General features: G+C 42.0%; 1 protein-coding gene across 17 annotated transcripts in view; it reads right to left on the reverse strand.

Annotated features, from left to right (window-relative positions):
• The window catches only part of OSBPL3 (oxysterol binding protein like 3), a 181,641-nt gene that overhangs the window by 18,544 nt on the left and 141,029 nt on the right, over positions 1–22,068 (reverse strand). For all 17 annotated transcript variants that reach the window (XR_010158819.1, XR_010158816.1, XR_010158818.1 and 14 more), the window contains 3 exons: positions 15,976–16,226; positions 12,255–12,392; positions 1,672–1,735 (listed from right to left, as the gene is read on the reverse strand). Coding sequence is in view for 12 of the 17 variants with exons in the window: in XM_001160009.7 (XP_001160009.4) it covers positions 1,672–1,735; positions 12,255–12,392; positions 15,976–16,226 (453 nt within the window). In the remaining 5 variants the exon portion in view is untranslated. The remainder of the gene's footprint in view (positions 1–1,671; positions 1,736–12,254; positions 12,393–15,975; positions 16,227–22,068) is intronic.

Raw genomic sequence — 22,068 nt, forward strand, 5'->3', positions numbered from 1 at the left:
TATTTGATGATATTAAAAATATATCACATAAATCCTAAAGTAACAACTTTAACAAGAAACAAAACAGGTAAGTATAGCTAATAAACTAACAGGGGAGATGAAAGAGAATGATAGAAATTATTCAATCCAAAAGGCAGAGAAAGAGGAAACAGAGAACAAAGAACAGATGTGACAAACAGAAAAGAAACATCATGAGGGCAGATTTAAGCCCAGCTACATCTACAATCACAACAAACGGAAATGGTTTACACAACCTACATAAAAGGCAGAGAAATGTCAGGGTGGGTTACAAAGCAAGATTTGGGAATCCTAGGCCCATGGAAATAGGTAGATTGCTCAGGAAAAGGCTGATGGGGAAGGATGGCCTAGGAGAAGGATGCTAAGGCTGAGAAGGGAAGGATGTAACACAGGAGCACACAAAACTACTTTGAGAAGACCCCTCGCATTAAAAAAAAATCCAACTTTTGGCTGGGCGCAGTGGCTCATGCCTGTAATCCCAGCATTTTGGGAGGCCGACGCAGGCGGATCACAAGGTCAAGAGATCAAGACCATCCTGGCCAACATGGTGAAACCCCATCTCTACTAAAAATACAAAAATTAGCTGGGCATAGTGGCGCATGCCTGTAGTCCCAGCTACTCGGGAGGCTGAGGCAGGAGAATCACTTGAACACGGGAGACGGAGGTTGCAGTGAGCCGAGATCGCACCACTGCACTCCAGCCTGGCAACAGACCGAGACTCCATTTCAAAAAAAAAAAAAAAAAAAAATCCAACTTTTGAAAAAACAAAGAAGAGGTGCTTATAGCATGAGTGAGATTTACCAATTAGGAGGCTAGGAACCTTATCAGAATATTTCCAGAGGGTTTTGGTGAGAGAGCAGTTTCAATTTTAAACTTTAACAGCAAAGGTGAAGAAAGAAAACCATGGTACTTGTCACTTTAAACCGGAAATACTGATTGCCTCCAAAGAGAGAAACTGAGTGGCTGGGGAAGGGGGTTACAGTATACTGTTTCATACTTTTAAAGTTTAATAGACTGCGTGTGTGTGTGTGCCTGTGTGTGTAAAGGCAACGTGTGATATCACTAGTAGCAGAGAAAAATATTTTTAAAATGTGTATGTGCTCACTGTCTAAAAACCTAGGATGCTTATATTTTCCTTCTACAGTACACTTTTTTTTAATAAATTGAGAGATTAACAAAATTAATCCATCTAGGGAATATCTATAGCCTTATTTATTCTTTAGAAGATTTACCCACCCACCCCCAACTCAAAATATAAACTGAACAAAATTTTAGGAACAATCATCTCAAAAATGAAAAGAAGTAAGCAATGTAAAACACGACTTCAGAAATAAAATTTAAGTTTGACAAAAGCTGAAAACCCCTCTGCTGTCTACACTCTGATAAACAACTGTAAATATTTAATGTCTCTTGAAATATGTGAGGCGTTTCAAATGATTTTTACATAAGATAAAGTTACAGAAATAAATGGAAGTGGCTCAGATAAACTAAGTGAGAGATAAGAGGCAAGAACAGGTGGCGCAGATCCTTCCGACCAGGCCCAAATCCAAGGACCACTTTTGATCTCAGTAAGAACTGACAGCAATTCTTGGATAAAATAAATAGATAACATATTACACAATATAATGGAAGTAAAATGTATTAGCACATTACCTTGCCAGAAAACAAAATTTCTAGACTCAGCATGACACGCAGAGATAGGCGGATGGTGGCTGACCTGATGGAAACAAAGGACAGAAAAACAAAAAAATGAATGAACTTTTGTGTCTCATGAAATCCATTCTTTCTCCCCTGCACTGAGATGTTAAGAGCCTGCAAGGCTGAACTGAAGGAAAAACTTCTTTAGTTTCCCTCAACAAGTCTGTCCTCAAGAGGGCGCTCCTGATACAGTCAGCTCCCACTTGCTCAAATTGGTCAAGGCTGAGGGGAAGGCCCTTGAACGGAAGCCTCCGTGGGAGGGCGGCCAGGTGGCGAGTGATGAGGATAGAGACGCATTTTGAAAGACATAAAAATAAAAACGGAGACATGTGAGGACTGCTCACCCATAACATATAATTTGACATTGGCTACCAATGTCAACATCTCTTATTAGCTGTTCTGAAAGTAGCTGCAGATGTTTTAATTAAGATATCAAATAACAAGTATTTTAAATGCAACCCAAAATGTTCTTCCTCGGGCTCAGCCAATTTAACTCTTGAAAACTCTGCATCATAAAGTCCAGCCTCTTTTCAAATCACCTTCAAGAAGACCGATGCAAGGTAATTTTTTAAAAAAAGAGTGTTTCTATTAAAAAAAAAAAAAAGGTAAACACAATTGTTGAGGAAATGTTAGTCAACTGTTAAGAAAATTTTATTTATTTTTGGTCTAATAAAACTATCTTGAGCAAATAAGTAATCTCATTCCAGAAAAGAGAATCCCCTGGAGCAGAGACTGCCCTTTGGCAAGGGGTCATTACTCATTTTATTCAGCAGTGAAGAGGCTGAAGAGAAAATGGCTCCTCCCTCTGTTTCCTTATTATCTCAGTCACACTCAGGGAACGTTGAGAGGTGTATATGCTGTCATTCTAATTCAGCACTGGTGAAACCACAGTAATGCTGCCAGGGGTGTTTCCAGAAAGTTCTCTGATGTAGCTGATTCTTAACAGAGGTGTCTTACATTGAGAGTATCTAGCTCAAAGCCTGCACCTTATAAATGAAGAGACTGAAACCAGAAAGATTAAGTAACATTTCCCAAGCCACACCGATAGTCAGGGAAGAGGTAGAGGTAAGTCCCAGCAGTTTCGGTTTACCTCACTGGTTTTCAAACTTTGCAAAAAAAAAGAAAAAAAAAATGTTTTAAGCAGCTGTACAGTTTTCAAACCCATCTTATCAAGAACCCAGAATACTGAGCCCTTGCTTGAGATAAACAGGTGGGGAGGAAGGGAGGGCAGTGGGTGACAAATCCACAGCTGTTCACCTTCCTTGGGACCCTCAGCTGAGGAACATGGTTTGAAAACTACTTCTGTATGCCAGGCCTCCAGCAGGAGGACTGCACAGCTGGGAGGATGTGGTCACACACGCCACACCCAGATGTGACTCATGGGATTACAGCCATACCAGTGTGGGCCAAAGAAAGGTAGAGACAAAGACGTAAATCATGTAGGTATCTTTCAGATTCCTCAATAAACACAAACGCCAGTTGCAATACAAAGCAGGAGACTCAAATCTGCTGCTCTTTGGTTTGTCTTGGTTCCCATGTGCCTCCTAAGAACGTGAGCCCTTCTCTGCCTGTGGGATTTTCAAGGGCAACTTTCACTTCAAGCACTGACTTAGAAACCTAATCCCATAATGTAACTCTCTGATTTCCTTTGATGTTGTCTTTTTTCTTTTTTTGAGACAGGGTCTCACTCTGCCACCCAGGCTGGAGTGCAGGGGCACAATCACAGCCCACTACAGCCTTGACCTCCAGGGCTCAAGTGATCCTCCTGTCTCAGCCTCTCAAGTTGCTGGGACTAAAGGTGTGTGCCACCATGCCCGGCTCATTTTTTCACTTTTTGTAGGGATGGGGTCATGCTATGTTGCCCAGACTGGTCCGGAACTCCTGGCCTCAAGTGATCTTCCCGCCTCAGCCTCCCAAAGTGCTGGGATTACAGGTGTGAGCCACCATATCCAGTTATCTTTTTTAAAAAAATCCTACCACTTGGAGATACCTTATATTAATAAATGCTACATTCTTCTCCTTTTCTTCACTAGCTGTCTCTCGATGAAAACAACAGAGCTAGCTTTGAAACCATGGGATCATATAAAACAAAATCAAGGTGCAGTGGCATAGCCCTGTAATTCCAGCTACTTGGGAGGCTGAGGCAGAAAGATCCCTTGAGCCCAGGATCCAGGAGTTCAAGACCAGCCTGGGCAACATAGTGAGACACTATCTATAATAATAATAACCATTAATCAGCTCAAGACAATCCCCACTCCCCACTTCTCCACCCCACCTGGCATGACCCACTATGAAATGGAAGGAAAGCTATGAAATGTTCCTCTCCCCCATAATGTAAACATATTTTAAAGTGGATTATTATGAAGTAGATTATATTCATCCCACAAAAACAATGTAGCAATGTGGGAGAGGAGCACTATAGCTTTGATGAAGAATTTGGCATCTTTACAGGTATGGCCGAATGTAAACACAGTATATAAAAACCATACGCCTCTTCTGTAATAATTTTAAACCCCATAAAACAGGGATAAATATACTATCCATATGAATTACAAGAGAACCCCTACAGTAAACACACATCTCATAAAAACCCAACCTTGATTTTTTTAAACTATTGTGTTAGATAATGAATGAATGTTTAGCAGATTATGTTTAGATGGGTTCAACACATTTTCTGAATAAGTCTCAACCTTCAAGTATCAGTAACTTTGCTTATTTCTTTATGGCTTACACAGGCCTTTGGGAATGGTTTATTTGGCCCACATTGCTTTTAAGAGTTTTACAAAGCTTTCTGGGGAGATTTACATTGATAGCTTATTATTTTGTATATTTCCTCCTATTTCTGGAGCATCTGCCATGTGCTGCATTAGTGTCCGGGAACGGGGGAAAGGTTTTTGTTGTTCCATGGACCTGGGCCCTGACTGCAACATCATCTGCTGGCTGTATGACCTTCACAGCTTTTCAGTCCCTTCAGCCTCTGTCACCTCATCTGTGAAATAAGGCTGATTCCACTGACTCGGCCAACTAAAAAAAGAACACATACAAACTGTCCAGGATCATACACTGATGTGGATTAGGCAGAGACTAAGTGAAAATATACTCATTCAAAAGAGACTAAGTGAAAATACACTCATTTAAAAAATCAAAATATAGATTTCTAAAATGAGTGTATTTTCACTTAGTTCTTAGGGCAGCCTTGTTATCTTGGTGAGCCTGATTTTATAAATTAGGAAATAGGGGTTCTGGCCAGCAAAGAGCTTCCCCAGTGCCACACCATTAATGAGTGATAAAGGTGGCACTCCAAACCTACGCCATCCTCTTCCAGATCCAGGGCTCGTGTCCCTCCCCAAAGACAGGACACATCATTAAGGTTCCTTCTCATGGACATTTAGAGAAAAAAAACTTTTGAATTTGACCTTTCCAACCTCAGTCTCGCATATTTCTTTGTAAAATGAGGTGCGAGGATCCCTCTTGGCTTCAAAATGCTCTGATTCTCACATCTGCTGTTAATGTCTTCTTTGAATCTTAGCATCAAAGGTGGTGGCGGATGCTGGCCAACTTGAAAAAATTATACAACCAAAGGCTTTGATTAACTTCAATGCCCATGGAAAAAGGTAATTCACAGTTAATCACTTAATCTTTGTTGATGGCAATCTTTCTAAAATCTATTAGAGTAGAGAATAATGAGCAGAATCTAACCTGTCTTTGTTATTGCAGGATTTTGGTTGAGTCTGTATTCTCCTTACATTTTAATTCAGGCAAAAAGGGCAGTAAATGCCTTTGTCTGAACTGACCCAGCCCTGGAAGAGATGCTGTCTGTTAGCCTGTTGAATAAACCCAATTTAGACTTTTTTTTTAAGCATTCTTCCCTATCACGTCCTCTCCAATCAAAGAAGAGCAATTCTTGATTGGTAAGGATGCCCAAGCATTCAAGAAATTAGTACACGTGGTTTTTATTACGCAAGTATTTATATGGTAACACATGTATCTGTCTTTCTTTCTACAAGCCCCAATACAGTTCCCCTGGCAGTTAAGAATTCTGGTAATTTATAATTTATTTGTATATCTGAGGCCTTTCTTTACCTTGACCTAATCGTTTTTAATTTATGCTTTGAATGCACTTTATATAAGAGGTCAAGGGAGAAGCAGATAGGAAAAGGAGGTATTTTCAGTATTTTTGTACTTTGTAAGTTTTTATTTTTCAGATTTAGAAAAGTAGCCCTTCAATACATCAGTTCTCCCCTGCAACTGCTCCAAGGCATAACTATCCAGTCCTCCTAGGTCCTGATTTCCCTGCAGCAATACAGGGCAATAACGAAAAAGAGGGCAAGTGCCAGGTGAAGAAGTCATCCAGAGAGGGGACCAAGTGGCCATTCTTTCCAGGTCACTCATCAAGTACTTATTGATTGCCTGTGATGTGTCAGGCACCGTCCTAGTCACCAAGGGTAAAAATTCTTACCCTGATGGAATTTATATTTTAGTATGGAAGTGGGTAAGACAAACGACACATAAGCAGCACATAATTTGTCAGTAGAAATTGTGTTAAGGAAAATAAAGCAGGGCATGAGGATGTGGGGACAGTGAGTAGGAGTGCTGGTCAGACAGGGTGGTGGGGCAGGACTCTAATAATGGAAACCTGTGGGGCTGAGAGAAGTTCGGAAGTTAACCATGCAGATATCTGAGAGAAGCACGTCCCAGGCAGGGGACACAGCAAAGGCCAATGGCTGGAAAATGCTTGGTATGAAGCAGAAGAAGCAAGGCCAGTGTGGCAGAGCTAAATGAGGAGGCGGGGAAAGTAGGAGAAGTGTCTGAGGGTGAGATTTTCGAGGGCGTTGTGGACCATGGCCAGGACTTTGGATTTTATTCCAAGTGACTTGGGAAGTTGGTGGAGGATTTAGAGCAGCTGCTGCTTCTGTTTTAAGCAGTCACTGGGGCTGCTGGATAAGGAATTAATTGGCTCTGGAAACAGGAGACCAGTAGTGAGTCCTACTGCAATAATCCCAGTCATTAATTTTAGTGGCCTGAGCTAGGTGACCAGCATTACATGGGAGAGAAAGTGAAAATGGCTGGCTGTAGAAGGAAGGCTTCTGAAGGGAGACCCCAGGATTTGCTGATGAGAGGATGTGAATGATGAGAGAAAGAGCTATTAAGGATGATGCCAAGAATTCTGGCCTGATTTTGGGGAGAATGCAGATGCCAATTATTTTCCCTTCTCCCATGTTCAGAGTGAATCACTTATCTCATAAACACATGGCCTCTTGCAAAAAATTAAAAAACAAAAACACATTAAGTGCTGACTTGACCTAGAAATGGAGAAAACCACAAAGCAATGGTTTAGTCGTCTCATATTTGATTTATTGCTGGTTTTATTTGAACGGCTTGAATTTACCCTTTGACAGTGTCTTTAAGAATTTACCCTTTGACAGTATCTTTACTTATTTAATCAGTAATAAATAACTCTGCTAACTAGTAGATACAAGGACTATTCAGAGGTGACATGAGTGTGCAAGGAGGAAGTGATGGGTGTGGCAAGTATAAGCCTGTCCAAGAATGTATGGACTCAGAGTCCTCCAATAAATAACAGAAAAGGAAGAAAGGCTGAGCCTGTAGAGCAAAATAAAAGATCTTCATTTCAATCTCTTACATTTTAGTAACTTTTAATAACTGCACTCAGCTTTTCTGACACTGTCAAGGGTATGCAGGTGGGTGGGTAAATGGTTAAAATGAACAATGATCTGGACAACTAAAGTTTCATGTAATTAGGAAAAGCTACTTTTAGACCATAGCTTAATTGCATATCCTTTCAACACCAAACCTTTCCCAAAGGTATGAAAAAAGGAACATAGCCAACTGAAATAAGTTTTCTGACCCATCTATTCCCTTGATGCAGCTCAAAACCAGTGTGTTAGCTCTGCCAGGCAGCAGGAGGACGCAGCAAGCAGGGAATCACCTGCCAGAGGATACTTAGTCCCTGACCAGTAAGGAAAGAAGAGAAGTCCTTCCTCTCTGAATTCCTCCTTTTGTGAGTTTATGTAGAAAGCCAAGGTTGAAACCGATTTTTTGGCACAAAGGAAACCTCTGAGAAGGTGGAAGAGCCAGAGGGTCAGAACCTAGGACAGGAATGTCTATGACTCACTCCTGATCGGTCCTCTTTCACAAAGGCCACACCCCTGCCTACCACAGGAACAGAGAACAAAGTCCTATGTGAGTCTGGAGAGATTTTGCATGGTGAGAACAAACAGCATACACAAAGGGCTGCTTTGTGTGTACTGTACTCCAGTAGCTCTGAGCACAGTCACTGAGTCCACACAAGAGGCCCCACAAAGAGTGAGGGGAAAAGGAGGCAGGGATGGAAACAGAGGAGCTGGGTTCTAGCATTTGCTGAGGGGCGCTGGGAAGCTCAAATCCTCTAGGCCTTGGTTTTCTCGCCTGTAACTGATCCCTGCCTCACCTTCCACAGAGCGCCGTTTTGGAGATCAAGTAAGATCACGGATGCACGGAACACTCTACAAATCTAATACTTGTTCTAAGAAAAATTTTTAACAAGAAATGCTTTCTCTGATTTCTGACCACATGAATCATTTTGATGTTGTGGTTTTGGGTCTTTTAGACGAGAAACAATACAGAGAGGCAAGCTTCGACGGAGTCGAACTCTCAAGCAGCAATGACTTCCACTTGCCTGGCTGCTCACCACCTCGAACATCACATACCCAGCAAATCCACAAGACAACAAAATCAAGGGGCTTGGAAGAGAGAGGCAGCCATCACTTTCCAACTCAGACTGTTGTCTACAAAACTCAGAAGAAAAGCCAAGCTGTTCCTTGCCAGATCCTTAAGCTTGGAGATACAATTTCCATCATCATCCTCCTTAGAAAAAAATTCCACCCAAAAATATTAATTCGGGGGGCTTGCCCAGTTTATTATACTAGTCATCCAGAAACCTGTACTCATTGTAGAGAGGCACAAGAAAAACCTCTAAGCCATGAGAGCTTAAGTATATCAATGACACATAATGGACAAGGGCGGAGTCATGCTGTCTCCATCAAGGTAGACTGTCTCCTGGGCTGGAGGCAGAAAGAGCCATACCAGGTACCAGCAGGAAACAGAATAAATGCTCTGGCACTCTCTTCAGATGTGTTAAATTAGAATAGACAATGTCGGGAGAGGGAAAGAGGGGTACTGAGCTGATAGGCTCCTGCTGGCCAGGGAAAGGGAGGCCCTGGCCCTACACCCTTCCCACTTCTAGGGCAGAGGACTGCCTGGTGTACTGAATCGCATAGCTGCATCTTCACACTGTACGCTCACTTAGGATTCTCACTGGCTTCCCAAGTAATCTGCCTATGGGAAAATCATACCTAGTCACACTGGACAATGCTTTCTGATCCCCATAGCAGGTCTATTTTTCACAGTAAATGCATTTAGTAGCATTCTAGTTTATATACATCAGTCTCTTGTAAGCTTAGTGTGAATTTATCCCTGAGAGACTCATCCATTCTTAGGTATATTAAAATAACCAACTATCTGCAGCCATCAGGCTAAATTCCAGACAGATGAAGCAGCTCCATGATGATCAGGACTGGTGGTATGACCATGGTGAAGCCAGCTGTGAGAACTCCTGGCTGCCTGACAGCCATTTTCTGTCAGAGACTCACCAGCGACATCAAGTCCCCTTCAAACTACTTGTACTAGAAGTGGAGATATAGCATATCTTATTTGAACATAAGAAAGTATATATTATAGATATATGCCTTTCTAGTTTTCTTTCATCAAGTCATTCCTCAGCCTCCTCTCTGCCTTGTCAACACTCCTCTTACTACTCTTTTCCCTTTTTTTTTGAAATGGAGTCTTGCTCTGTTGCCCAGGCTGGAGTGCAGTGGTGCGATCTCGGCTCACCGCATCCTCCACCTCCCAGGTTCAAGTGATTCTCCTGCCTCAGCCTCCTGAGTAACTGGGATTATAGGCATGTGACACCACACCTGGCTAATTTTTTGTATTCTTAGTAGAGATGGGGTTTCACCATGTTGGCCAGGCTTGTCTTGAACTCCTGACCTCAAGTGATTCACCTACCTCAGCCTCCCAAACTCTTACTATTCTTAACACTTTATATTAAAAGGCATTGTAGGCCAGGCGTGGTGGTTCATGCCTGTAATCCCAGCACTATGGGAGGCCAAGGCGGGCGGATCCCATGAGGTCAGTTTGTGACCAGCCTGGCCAATATGGTGAAATGCCATCTCTATTAAAAATACAAAACTTAGCTGGGCATGGTGGCACAAGCCTGTAGTCCCAGCTACTCGGGAGGCTGAGGTGCGAGGATCACTTGAACTGGGAGGCAGAGGTTGCAGTAAGCCGAGATGTGCCACTGCACTCCAGCCTGGGCGACAAAGTGAGACTCTGTCTGGAAAAAAAAAAAAAAAAAAAAAAAGGCATCATAGAAGTTCCCACTAAATATAAGAGCAATAGCCATTTACTGAATATTTCCATCAGTGTATTATTTTGTTTAAGCCTTACTACAACCTATTAGTCAAACATTATCATTCCTAATTTACAGATTTTTTTTTTTAAAAAAAGGAAGGCTCAGAAAGTTGAAGGAACTTACATAAGGTCACACATAGAGCAAATTGTGGAGTTAAGATTTGAAGCAGGCAGGTCTGTACATCCTACACCCAGCACATTCTAAACTACTAACAATAACCAGTTCTCTTTCTTGCTTATTTCATGGAACTAAATGCTAAGTTATGTAACCCTCTTTCTGTCTTTGTGCACATGTGCCCAGGAGCTCTGATTTCTCCCCCCTGTGCCACCATGGGAAATACACAAACAGATCTTGAATTTGGCCCTGTCCCACCAGGGCTCAGAGGACTGAAGCTCAACTTTACACAGCTAAAGTTACTATTCTTTTCTTATAGCTATTCATCCTGTCCTGATTGTCTGCTGTAGTTTGAGGCTATTTTTGGCCTTTATTTTTTCACAAGAGTGCATATGATACCATGGAAACCAAATTATATTTTCATTTATTCTCATTCTATTTTAGGTTCAGTATTTAAATAACCCAGATGAATTCTGAATCACACAGATTATCTTATCCCCTTTAACTACTGATTTAACTCCCTACTTCCCCAGTGTTAGTCCATGTTTAATTTCTTGTTTTAGCTTCTAACTGGCAAGCTACTGACAGTGTGCTTTGGGTTACTGTATATTCACTTTCCTTTGAGTTCCAGAGAACACTCCTTATCATTTACAGTTAAGATAAGCACTATCATCATAAGTCTCTCAGCCAACCCACGCTTCCCCTCCTCTCCCTGTAGTGCAAATCCATTGATAAAGAGAGCAGCAAGATAAAAGAATATTTTAGCAATCCACCCCCCCTTTCTCCTCAGTTCTCTAAGAACTAGGGGGTGAGAAATGTACAGAAGCAATGATGTTTAACGTCCCTAGGGATTTAGGGATATACAGAGAGTGGACGTGTTTGATTGCTACCTTAACAAGGTGGGAGACGGTGTATTTTATTTTTTAAATTTGTTATAATTTTAATAAAATTTCTTTCTGCATATCTTAGAGGTTTTTTTTAAAATTTCAATATGTATACACTCTATTTTAGGTAAATAATCCCCTGTTGACAAGCATTTTAGATGTTCCCAAACTATGCTGGCATGCATCAATAATGACAGCAAACACTCATATAACATGTATCTTCATGTCTCAGATGCTGCTCCAAGTGCTTTGCAGACAGTGTCTCATTGAATCACCACAAAACCATGTGAGGTACATATAACTGTCATCCTCTCCACTCTCAAGAGCAAACTAAAGCACAGAGAAGCTATGTAACTTGCCTTGGGTTATCATGCTAGTAAGAGGTAGAACTGAGGTAGGATGGATCCTGGGCTGTCTGAAGCCTGAGTATCACTCTATGCTACTTCTATGGCAAGAGTGTGATGGAACCTTAGGCTGCATGAGTACAAGGTTGTGCATCCATCAGATGAGGGCAGGGACTCCTGTCCGGACCCCTCACCCCCCAGCCCACTGCAATATCCTAGCACCTGGAACAGTGGCAGGCACATGGTGTACGTTCTAGAAATAATTTATTGATGTGAATGAATAAATACATGAATGAATGATTCCTCTCAAATCAAAATTGAGAATAACGCATTTATCTGGCGCTACCCACTCTGCTGGGGGCATTCATGCTCTGGAATAATGATGTCAGTGTGTTAGGGAGCAATGTTAAACCTCTAAATTGAAGTTTGGGCCAACATTCATCCTTTCAAAATTCCTTGTGCTAATGATTTTAAAGAGAAAGGACACCGGCAATGCATGTAGCCAAGCAAGTGTGCAGAATTACGGGTGGTACCTTTATGCCCCTGGGTGGTGGCTTGGCTTCAGTGGAAGGGAAATCGATCCCTCCCTTTATGTTGAAAAGCACTGTAATTATCTCGGCTGCTTTGAAGCCAGTGAAAGGTGGAAGATAAATATTTCAGAAGCACATTTAATGGGAGACATAAGCAACCCCTCCCAACAAGCAAAAAAGGGTGTACATCTACCTGTTCTGAAAAAAACTGGAAGCCCTTGTCCTCCCGAATACATTCATATGTTTCTCCAAGAACCGGATTAAATGGCTTGCTTCCAGCTCGGTAGTAACTAGATGCATACGCTGATATGGCAAAGGCTGCCACATATACCTAAGGACAAGAGAAAAGAACTTTGTCATTTCCGTGTCACCAAGAGCTTTATTGTTCACAAAGAACTAAACAAAATAAAACCTCTATGATTTTCTTTCAGAAAGCCAAAGATTTGTCTTTGGTTGTTTTTAAACAACATAGGTTTAAAATTGTAGGTTTAAATAATGTTTATCTGGGCCCCAAAACAAATTAACCCAATGTTTTAAAGCTGTCCGTTTATCTTGATGCCTAAAAGTTGGGAGATGCTATAAAGACGATGACATTTCTAAACTGGACTACACTGTTTCTGGAAACTGTTAAGCTGAGTCCAGTACTTTTAAGCCTGACAGTATCTGAGGATCCTAATATGGTGCTAAGGCTTCAGGGGTGGAGTGGGGAAAGAGTATTAAAAAAGGAGTGTTAAAAAATCCCTCCAAAACTCAGGAATCAGCATCATAAATTTAACCATTCAAAATGTGGTATTATAGAAACCAAAACATTCATTTTGACCAAAGAAAATCTGTGAGTCATTTCCTAAGCCTGGGAAACAAGCCACAGGATATAGTGACTTTAAAGTTCTGCTTTTTGGGGAGGAAAAGTGAAACATCAAAAAAAAAAAATTAAAATAAAGAGAGGAAGGAAGAAAAACTTTACGTGAACACGAAGTGAACAAACTCTCTGGGCAGCCCTTACTGTGAGGTCTTGGCGTCTTTAGCAATTCCCCGTCAGGGCATCAGGGAGGCACATTACCTTCTTTGTCTCTTCTTCCATGTGTGTAACAACAGTTAAGCCTAAGCAGGGATGTCCAATTTTCCTTTCTAATGTCAGGTAGTAACAATCTCAAGATTTCTTCTTCCCGCACATTTCATGCAGTTTCTTATACTGAAGAAGAGCTGAGTGCCTTTCATAAATGCTCACTAGTCACATAACCTTCTGCTAAATTTTTGGTGTTGCCTGTAATAGGGACCACCTCACCACCTCATGCTATAGAATTCTCTAGAGCAGCTGGATGGCTTATAAAAATCAGCTATACTCGGCTGGGTGCAGTGGCTCACGCCTGTAATCCCAGCACTTTGGGAGACCGAGGCAGGTGGATCTGCTTGAGCCCAGGAGTTCAAGACCAGTCTGGACAACATGGCGAAACCTCTTCTCTACAAAAAAAATACAAAAGACGTAGCTGGGTGTGGTGGCACATGCTTGTGGTCCCAGCTGCTTGGGAGGCAGAAGTGGGAGGAATAATTGAGCCCAGGACGTCGAGGCTGCAATGAGCCGTGATTGCACCACTGCACTCCAGCCTGGGTGACAGAGCAAGACCCTGTCTCAAAAAAAAAAAAAAAAAAAAAAAAGAAGGGCCAGGCGCGGTAGCTTACACCTGTAATCCCAGCACTTTGGGAGGCCGAGGTGGGCAGATCACAAGGTCAGGAGTTCGAGACCAGCCTGATCAACATGGTGAAACCCCATCTCTACTAAAAATACAAACATTAGCCGGATGTGGTGGCGCACGCCTGTAATCCCAGCTACTCAGGAGGCTGAAGTAGGAGAATCACTTGAATCTGGGAGGTGGAGGTTGCAGTGAGCCGAGATTGTGCCACTGCACTCCAGCCTGGGCGACAGAGAGAGACTCCGTCTCAAAAAAAAAAAAAAAGAAGAAGAAAAAATCAACTGCACTCAAGTCAGTCCTACTTGTGACTGCCTGTGTTCTTGAAACCTGGGTGTCTGTTCCTCTCCCTGCTTCTCCACATTGGTGACCTGTGAAACAGTACAGCCACACTGTGTATGGAATGCTGAATCAACCCTTAATCACCTTCACCATGTAAAATAGAACACAACCGATGAAAGAACCTAGTGCCATTCATGATGTTGTGGGGAAGACAGAGCGAAGGGGAGGCAGAAAGAAGGAAGCACTCTCCCTGTGGGTTGGTGGCATGAGGGAGAGTCCAGGCAGGGGCATAAGCAGACGTGCAGGACAGTAAACAAAACCCATGAGATAAGACTCCTGCTTAGTGGTTATGTTGGGGATGAGAAGCCTCTCCTCAAACCTCTGCTCAAGGTCAATTACACTGATCAATCAGCTGAATATCCTAAGGGTCTCTAAATTGTCACAGCATGAAACATCTTTAAGAAACTTTCATCCTCAAAGCCAATCATTTCCTTTACAGAAAAGAGCTGTCCACAAATGCTGACTTTTAACACTTGCTTAGAAGCTATTTCTAGAAGATTTGCCTACCTTTTATTCAGCAAAAATTATCTGGGGACAAGTAACAAAGAAGAGTTTAAAAAATACAGCTTGTTTTTGTCTCCTACCCTGATTATCAGTAACAAGAAAGAAACTCTCTTGGGCCAGGTACAGTGACTCACACCTGTGATCCCAGCACTTTGGGAGGCCAGGGCAGGAGGGTTGCTTGAGCCTAGGAGTTCGAGGTTGCAGTGAGGTAGGACTGCACCACTGCACTCCAGCCTGGGTGGCAAAGACCCTGACTCAAAAAAAGAGAAAGTCTCTTTGATAGGGGAGGCCCTGGAGACTGGGCAGAATGACTATGGGATATCCCTCTCAGACAGCAGTTAAGATTCCCCCTTAATCTTCAAATCATTGAAGTAATGATGTTTTAATGAGCGCTAGAACTGCAGAATGCTTAGAATGTAGAAAATAACAGCATTCTCTATCAATGGGGAGTGTCGGCAGGGCTAGGTCTGTGAAGCCGAGGGGGCACTCCAATTCCAATGTAGCCAATTGGCAAATGCCCAGGAGAGAGACTCTGCATTTGGGGGACACTGCTGTCCCAGCATCCCATAGAGACAATGACCTTACTGCTCTAAGGTCACTGAATATGAGGAAGCAAAAAGCGGTACAGACACCCACGTTCAAGAACAAAGTTAGTCACAGTCATAGAGAGGGCTGATCTGCCCAGAGTCTTGCCCTTTGGGTACTCCCTTCCCAATCTCCCTACCCATGAGATGGGGGAAAGATGAGAAATACTTGGAAGCCCTTTTAAAAGCCAGCATGCTGTGACTGGAGCTGATGCCCAGTAGGGAAGAGAAGGCTTTTCCATGATTTTTTTTAAGTACTCTATAAAATAAGAGGGAGAGAGAAAAAAAGAATATTTCTGATGTGAAAACCTCCTCTTGTGAACTTTATTTTCCAAAAACCTAGGAGCTGATGGGACAATTCCAGAAATAAACACAAACATTCTCAGGGGAAACTTACCCTGGATGAGAAAAACAGCTCGAGAAATTAAATTCTGTCCACCCAGGGAAGTAAAAATAAACATGCAGACAGCCCTAAAGACATGTTTTCCAGCCGGGCACATCGCAACAATCAGCCAGAAGGCTTCTGGAGAAAGAGGAAGCACAAACCCACAGAACAGAACTGCCCCAGGCACCAAGTGCCACGGAGAAGCACCCCAACCCCGTCTCCAAATCCTCACAAGGTGACTGGAAACAGCCAGGCGGAGGAAGCCAGACAGCTCTGAGTAATGAACCTGTTTAAGGAACAATCAAAATGAAACCGGAGGGAACAGGGGCTGTCTCTCTGATGGGCCCCGTGAATGGCCTTGTGGCTTGGGGACCGAGGCTGGACAGTGGCAAGGGAAGGCTGACTCCTCACCATCCTTTCCAGGGGGCTGGGAATCTGCGCGGCCTTGTCCAGGAGCTCGCTGTACTCCAGCTCCTCGCAGAGCCTCTGCAGCGTGTTCAGGGGCTCGTTCAGCTCCACCGGCATGGCCACCTTGGACAGGTCCTTCCCGATGTTGTTCCTCAGGATGTTCCACAGGCTGATGTTACTGCTGCTTGGGCAGGGCGCCGGCAGGCACGTTCTTCTCCGAGACTTCGCTTCCCGACCACTATCAAGGACAGGCCCTGAAAAGGAAAGAGGCCTGGTTGTCTCTATAAAGCTTTTCATTTTATTCTATTATTTTTAATCCACGAATAAAACCTTATGTAGCAAGTAGTCAATGTTACTATTAAACTCAGTTGTTCAGAGTATGGCTGGAAGTCAGAAAATCGGCAAAAGAATTCTGAGCAATTAAATACCAAAAATGACACACACTAAAACCCATCGACTTTATTCACAGGGAAGACCTTGAATTGCTCCTCAAAACCTAGTTCCTCATAGCTCATACACACTTAGAATAAAACTGGAAATTGGATTTCTATGCCTATAGTTGCTTATTGTTTATAAAAACTTGTAAACTTTTTAAAAAATCACTTTAAATTCTGGTAAAACAATTGTGTTTATTACAGGAAAACTATAAAGGAAATAATGGTCATTTCATTGCTCCACCACCCCAAAATAGCAGCCATTTATATATTAGAGTATCTTCATTTCGTGTTTTCTCCATTTGTGTTGTTCATACTGTATACATATTTTATATTCTGCTTGTTCAGCTAACAGAGTATTTTTCCATATTATTTAAAATTTTTCTGAAACATCAGTTTTTGCTCAATATCACTAATCATTAGAGAAATGCAAATCAAAACCACAATGAGATATCATCTCATACCAATCAGAATAGCAATTACTAAAAAGTCAAAAAATAACATGCTGGTGAGGCTGCAGAGAAAAGGGAATACTTATACACTACTGGCGGGAATGTAATTAGCTCAGCCATTGTGGAAAGCAGTTTGGCAATTTCTCAAAGAACTTAAAACAGAACTGCCATTCAACTCAGCAATCCCATTACTGACTATATACCCAAAGGAATATATATTGTTCTACCATAAAGACACATGCACGTGTATGTTTATCACAGCACTATTCCCAACAGCAAAGACATGGAATCAATTTAAATGCCCATCAACAGTAGACTAGATAAAGAAAATGTGGTACATATACACCATGGAATACTGTGCAGCCATAAAAAAGGATGGGATCATAGCCTTTGCAGCAACATAGATGGAGCTGGAGGCCGTTAACTAAGCAAACTAACACAGGAAGAGAAAACCAAATGCATGTTCTCACTTGTAAAGGGGTACTAAACGTTAGTTCACATGAACATAAAGAAGGGAACCATAGACACCAGGGCCTACTGGAATGTGGAGGGTGGGTGGAGGGTGGGTAGTGGGTGAGGATCAAAAACCTACCTATTTGGTGCTATGCTTATTACCTTGGTGATGAAATAATCTGTACAGCAACCACCGTGACATGCAATTTACCTATAGAACAAACCTGCACGTGTACCCCTGAACCTAAGAGTTTTTTTAATAAATCATTTTTAAAGACTGTAAAATATTTTTTGCCTATATCTTTATTTTCTTAGGATATGAAGAAGCGGGATTACTATGTCAACAACTCTGAATGTTGTTAGACTTCTGATTCACATGATCAGACTGCTTTTCAAAAAGGCTGCCCCCAACTTCCCCATTTATCGGCAGCAGATGTGAACATCCATCTCCTGAGGCCTCTTCAGGCTTGTCATTTTCATTTTTAATTTCTGTCAAATTGTCAGGTGGACAGTGTAACCACCTTGTTTTAGCTTACATTTAAAAGATTTCCTGTGTGGTTTGGAGTGCTTTCATGAGCACTTCTTCTTTGCTGAATTGTCTGCCTTCCTATTTATGTATTAACACCATACTCTCTTGTTTTATATTTGTTTTACAATTCAATCCCCACTTGGTATTTACCTTTAAATTTGGCCCATGGAGTATTTTGATGAATGAAACATATTTTAGGTATGCCAATCTATCAATCTTTTCCTTCGTTTCATGCTCTGAAATTCCTATCCTCCACTGTGCCTGTTTTCAAATGAAATCTCTTGCATATTATTTTTATTTATATATCAATAAACATACTTTATTGATATATATTTTATTAAGCATATATATTTAACATTTACTTATTATAAAGCCAATCACTGATAAAGGGGCTGCTCTGATGAACAGAAACACATGAAAACAGGGCCACACTGTGCATCTCATGTTAATCTAATCATCCAATTAACTTCTGAATTTGTTTTGCTTTTTTAAAATTAATTTTTTTTGAGACAGGGTCTTGGTCTGTTGCCCAGGCTGGAGTATAGTGGCATAATCTTGAGTCACTGCAGCCTCTGCCTCACTGGCTCAAGCAATCTTCCTGCCTCAGCCTCCCAAGTAGCTGGGACCACAGACGCACACCAACATGCCTGGCTAATTTTTTGTATTTTTGTAGAGATGAGATTTTACTATGTTGCCAAAGCTGATCTCAAATTCCTGAGCTCAAGTGATCCACCCACCTCAGCCTCCCAAAGTCCTGGAATTACAGGTGTGAGCCACCACGCCCAGCCTGTTTTAGTTGCTTAATATGGGTAAATACAACATAGGTAAGTAGCTGCAAATGGCAGTTTTAAAATTAATTAATTAAATATTGAGATAGGGTCTTTCTCAACAGGGTCACTCAGGCTAGAGTGCAGTGGTATGATCATAGCTCACTGTAACCTCGAACTCCCGGGCCTAAACAATTGCTCCACCTCAGTCTCCTGAGTAGCTCAGACTACAGACATGCTACACCACACCTGGCTAGTTTTTGTATCTTTTTTTAGAGACAGGATCTTGCTATGTTGTGCAGGCTGGTCTCAAACTCTTGGCCTAAAGCAATCCTCCTGCCTCAGCCTCCCAAAGTGTTGGGATTACAGGTGTGAGCCACTGTGCCTTGCCTGTAGTCATTTTTGGAAACAATTTTTCATGTAGTCTCAAAAAATTTTCTTTGATTACACTAATCTGAATTTTGAAAGAGTGCTACTCCACCGCCATCATCACCACCAATACTACTAACAGCTAACACATATCTTGCATTTTATTCTGTGACAGGCAGTCTTCTAAGCAGTTCACATGCATTATTCCTACTTATCCTATGTAACTACCACTTGTGGTAAACAGTATTATTATCCCCATTTCACAGATGAAGAAAATGAGGCATAGAGGAAGTAAGTATCTGGTCCTAGAACACACAACCAACTGAGTGGCAGAGCTGGGGCTAACCAAGGAAGTCTGGTCCCTTAATCCGTATTCTTAAACACTTAACTTCCCCCAAGTACCCAGCATAGAGACAGGTCCTAATATGTGCCCAGCAACATTGTGGGGAAGAAATTAATAGGAAACACTCTAAAAACCTCATGTTTACTATAAACTCAAAGAATAACAGTGTAGCAAGACCTTGGTCCTAACATAGGCAAAATGATGATATGAAATGTAAAGGTTATTTCTGTATCCAATCTTTTCAGTAGAGTATTGATGCTTAGAAATATAATCTCCCCCAACCCCTGGGAATGTCTGTAAAGAACTAGGGGACACACATTTCTAGTATTCAAACACTGACAAAGAAGAAAACTGGGTTTTGCCCAGTGTTTGTTCAAGAAAGGCAACGTAGACCAGGCAAGGTGGCTCATGCCTATAATCCCAGCAATTTCGGAGGCTGAGGGGGGCAGGTTACTTGAGGCCAGGAGTTCAAGACCAGCCTGGCCAACATGGTGAAACCCTGTTTCTATTAAAATACAAAAAATTAGCTGGGCATGATGGTGCGTGCCTGTAATCCTAGCTACTTGGGAGGCTGAGGCATGAGAATTGCTTGAACCCAGGAGACAGAGGTTGCAGTAAACCGAGATCGCACCACTGCACTCCAGCCTGGGCAACAGAGTGAGACCCTGTCTTCACACACAAAAAAGGGCAATGTCAGTTAGCATTCTCGCAACATGGCTGTAAAGTATGACAGAACCAGCTCTAACCTCTAAGCTTTTCCTGGCTGGTGTCAACACAGCACCGCTGTGGTCTTAGGTTCTGAACCATGTCCTCTCTTGACCTTTGACCTCTGAACATTCCATTAACTTTGTGCTTCCTATGGCTCCCTCTCTATAGACTCAAAGAAATGGAGGACTTCCACATTTGTCAATCCTCCTCATCTACAGTGGGAGCACCACTTTAGTGTGCATGCTGTTTGCCAAGGGAGTGATGTTTCTTCATTTCTCTTTCAACTTGCCTCCTCGTTTTTCTAGAAAAATAAGCAGCACAAACTTGCTCCAGTGTTTTTGGCCTTCTTCTTCAAACCCACTGGTTCTTAGACCTTTCCACTAAGGGGTTCATCTCCCAAGAAACATTTCAAACAAAATACCAACCACGATGAGCATCTCACTTCTAGCAGGTGTGATACTGAAAGGATACTCTTTCAAAGCATGGTAAAATTACCTGCTTTCTTCCCCTATACTGCGGTCCCCCAAAAGGTGGCTCTTTAACCATTCAGATAACAATTCATCTGTTCACACATACACACTGAGCTGAGGAACACTGAAATACCAAAAAGGTGCCTGGCATGGTCCCTCTCCTTTGTGAAGATATGCAAATAGGTGGTGCTTTGAGTATCCAATGCATAGTGCAGACAAACCTAGAGACTCCAAGGCAAACTGAGTACCAAGACTGATAAGTGCTTGATGCTACAAGGACCCATGCAGAGAACTGTTCAGGTGGGCAGATTCTTTTTAAGGGCACCTTCCTAAACAGGCCAGTCTGCTTACTGAAGTCCTAAATCAGAGCTGTTTGGGGGGCTAGCCAGACACTCCAGATATTCCACAGTTTGAACTAGCATTATGAAATATCTTTCCTGCCCATCATTTCCCATCTTGGGATCAACCAGTAATAAAGGGTCATCTTAGGATACCCTGATGGGTCCGTCCAAGAGGTAGCCATTTGTTACTTTAAAATGTGATGTTCTGAAGACTCTGAAGCTAAATGACCACTTGGATCATATCTTTTATTATATAAGTCCTATCACATTCCTAAATTATAAAAACCCCCTGATATCTCAGGGCAAAAAGCCATATTCTAACATGTCCTCAGAGAGAACATTAGAGTGCAAAAGGGATATCTGGCCCAGGCACGGTGGCTCACGCCTGTAATCCCAGCACTCTGGGAGGCAGAGGCAGGTAGATCACTTGACGTCAGGAGTTCGAGACTAGCCTGGGTAACATGGTGAAACCTCATCTCCACCGAAAAATACAAAACTTAGCTGGGCATGGTGGTGCGTGCCTGTATTCTCCAGTTACTCCAGAGGCTAAGGCAGGAGAATCGCTTTAACCCGGGAGGCAAAGGCTGCAGTGAGCTAAGACTGCACCATTGTACTCCAGCCTGGGGACAGAGAGAGACTCCATCTCAAAAAAAAAAAAAAAAAAAAAAAAAAGGATATCTGTTACATTTTTTATATTCCTATAATTGGCATACACTCACTTTATAAAAATAAAAATTTGCATAAGCAGACAAATTTATTTGAATTAACACATCTTTCACATGTGGGTGCTAGATTATAAAATCCTAGGGGGTGGGATCCATCTCTTAGTTTTCTTACAAAGTACTTGCTAGAGCTCTTTGCTTGTAGCGGGTCCTCTACACAGTTCACCCTTGGACAACACAGGTTTGAACTGCATCAGTCCACTTGTATGCAGGTTTTCTTCCGCCTCTGCTACCCTTGAGATAGCAAGACCAACCCCTTCTCTTCTTCCTCCTCCTCAGCCTACTCAACATGAAGATGACCAGGATGATGACCTTTATGATGATCCCCTTAATGAATTGTAAATATGTTTTCTGTTCTAATGATTTTTTTAATAAAATTTTCTTTCCTCTAGCTTACTTTATTGTAAGATTACAGCCTCAAATACACATAACACACAAAATATGTGTTAATCGAATGTTAGTAGTTACATCTTTGGGGAGTCAAAAGTTATACATGGATTTTCATCTG

The sequence above is a fragment of the Pan troglodytes genome, chromosome 6 (assembly GCF_028858775.2).
Source record: "Pan troglodytes isolate AG18354 chromosome 6, NHGRI_mPanTro3-v2.0_pri, whole genome shotgun sequence".
In the NCBI taxonomy this organism is placed as follows: domain Eukaryota; kingdom Metazoa; phylum Chordata; class Mammalia; order Primates; family Hominidae; genus Pan; species Pan troglodytes.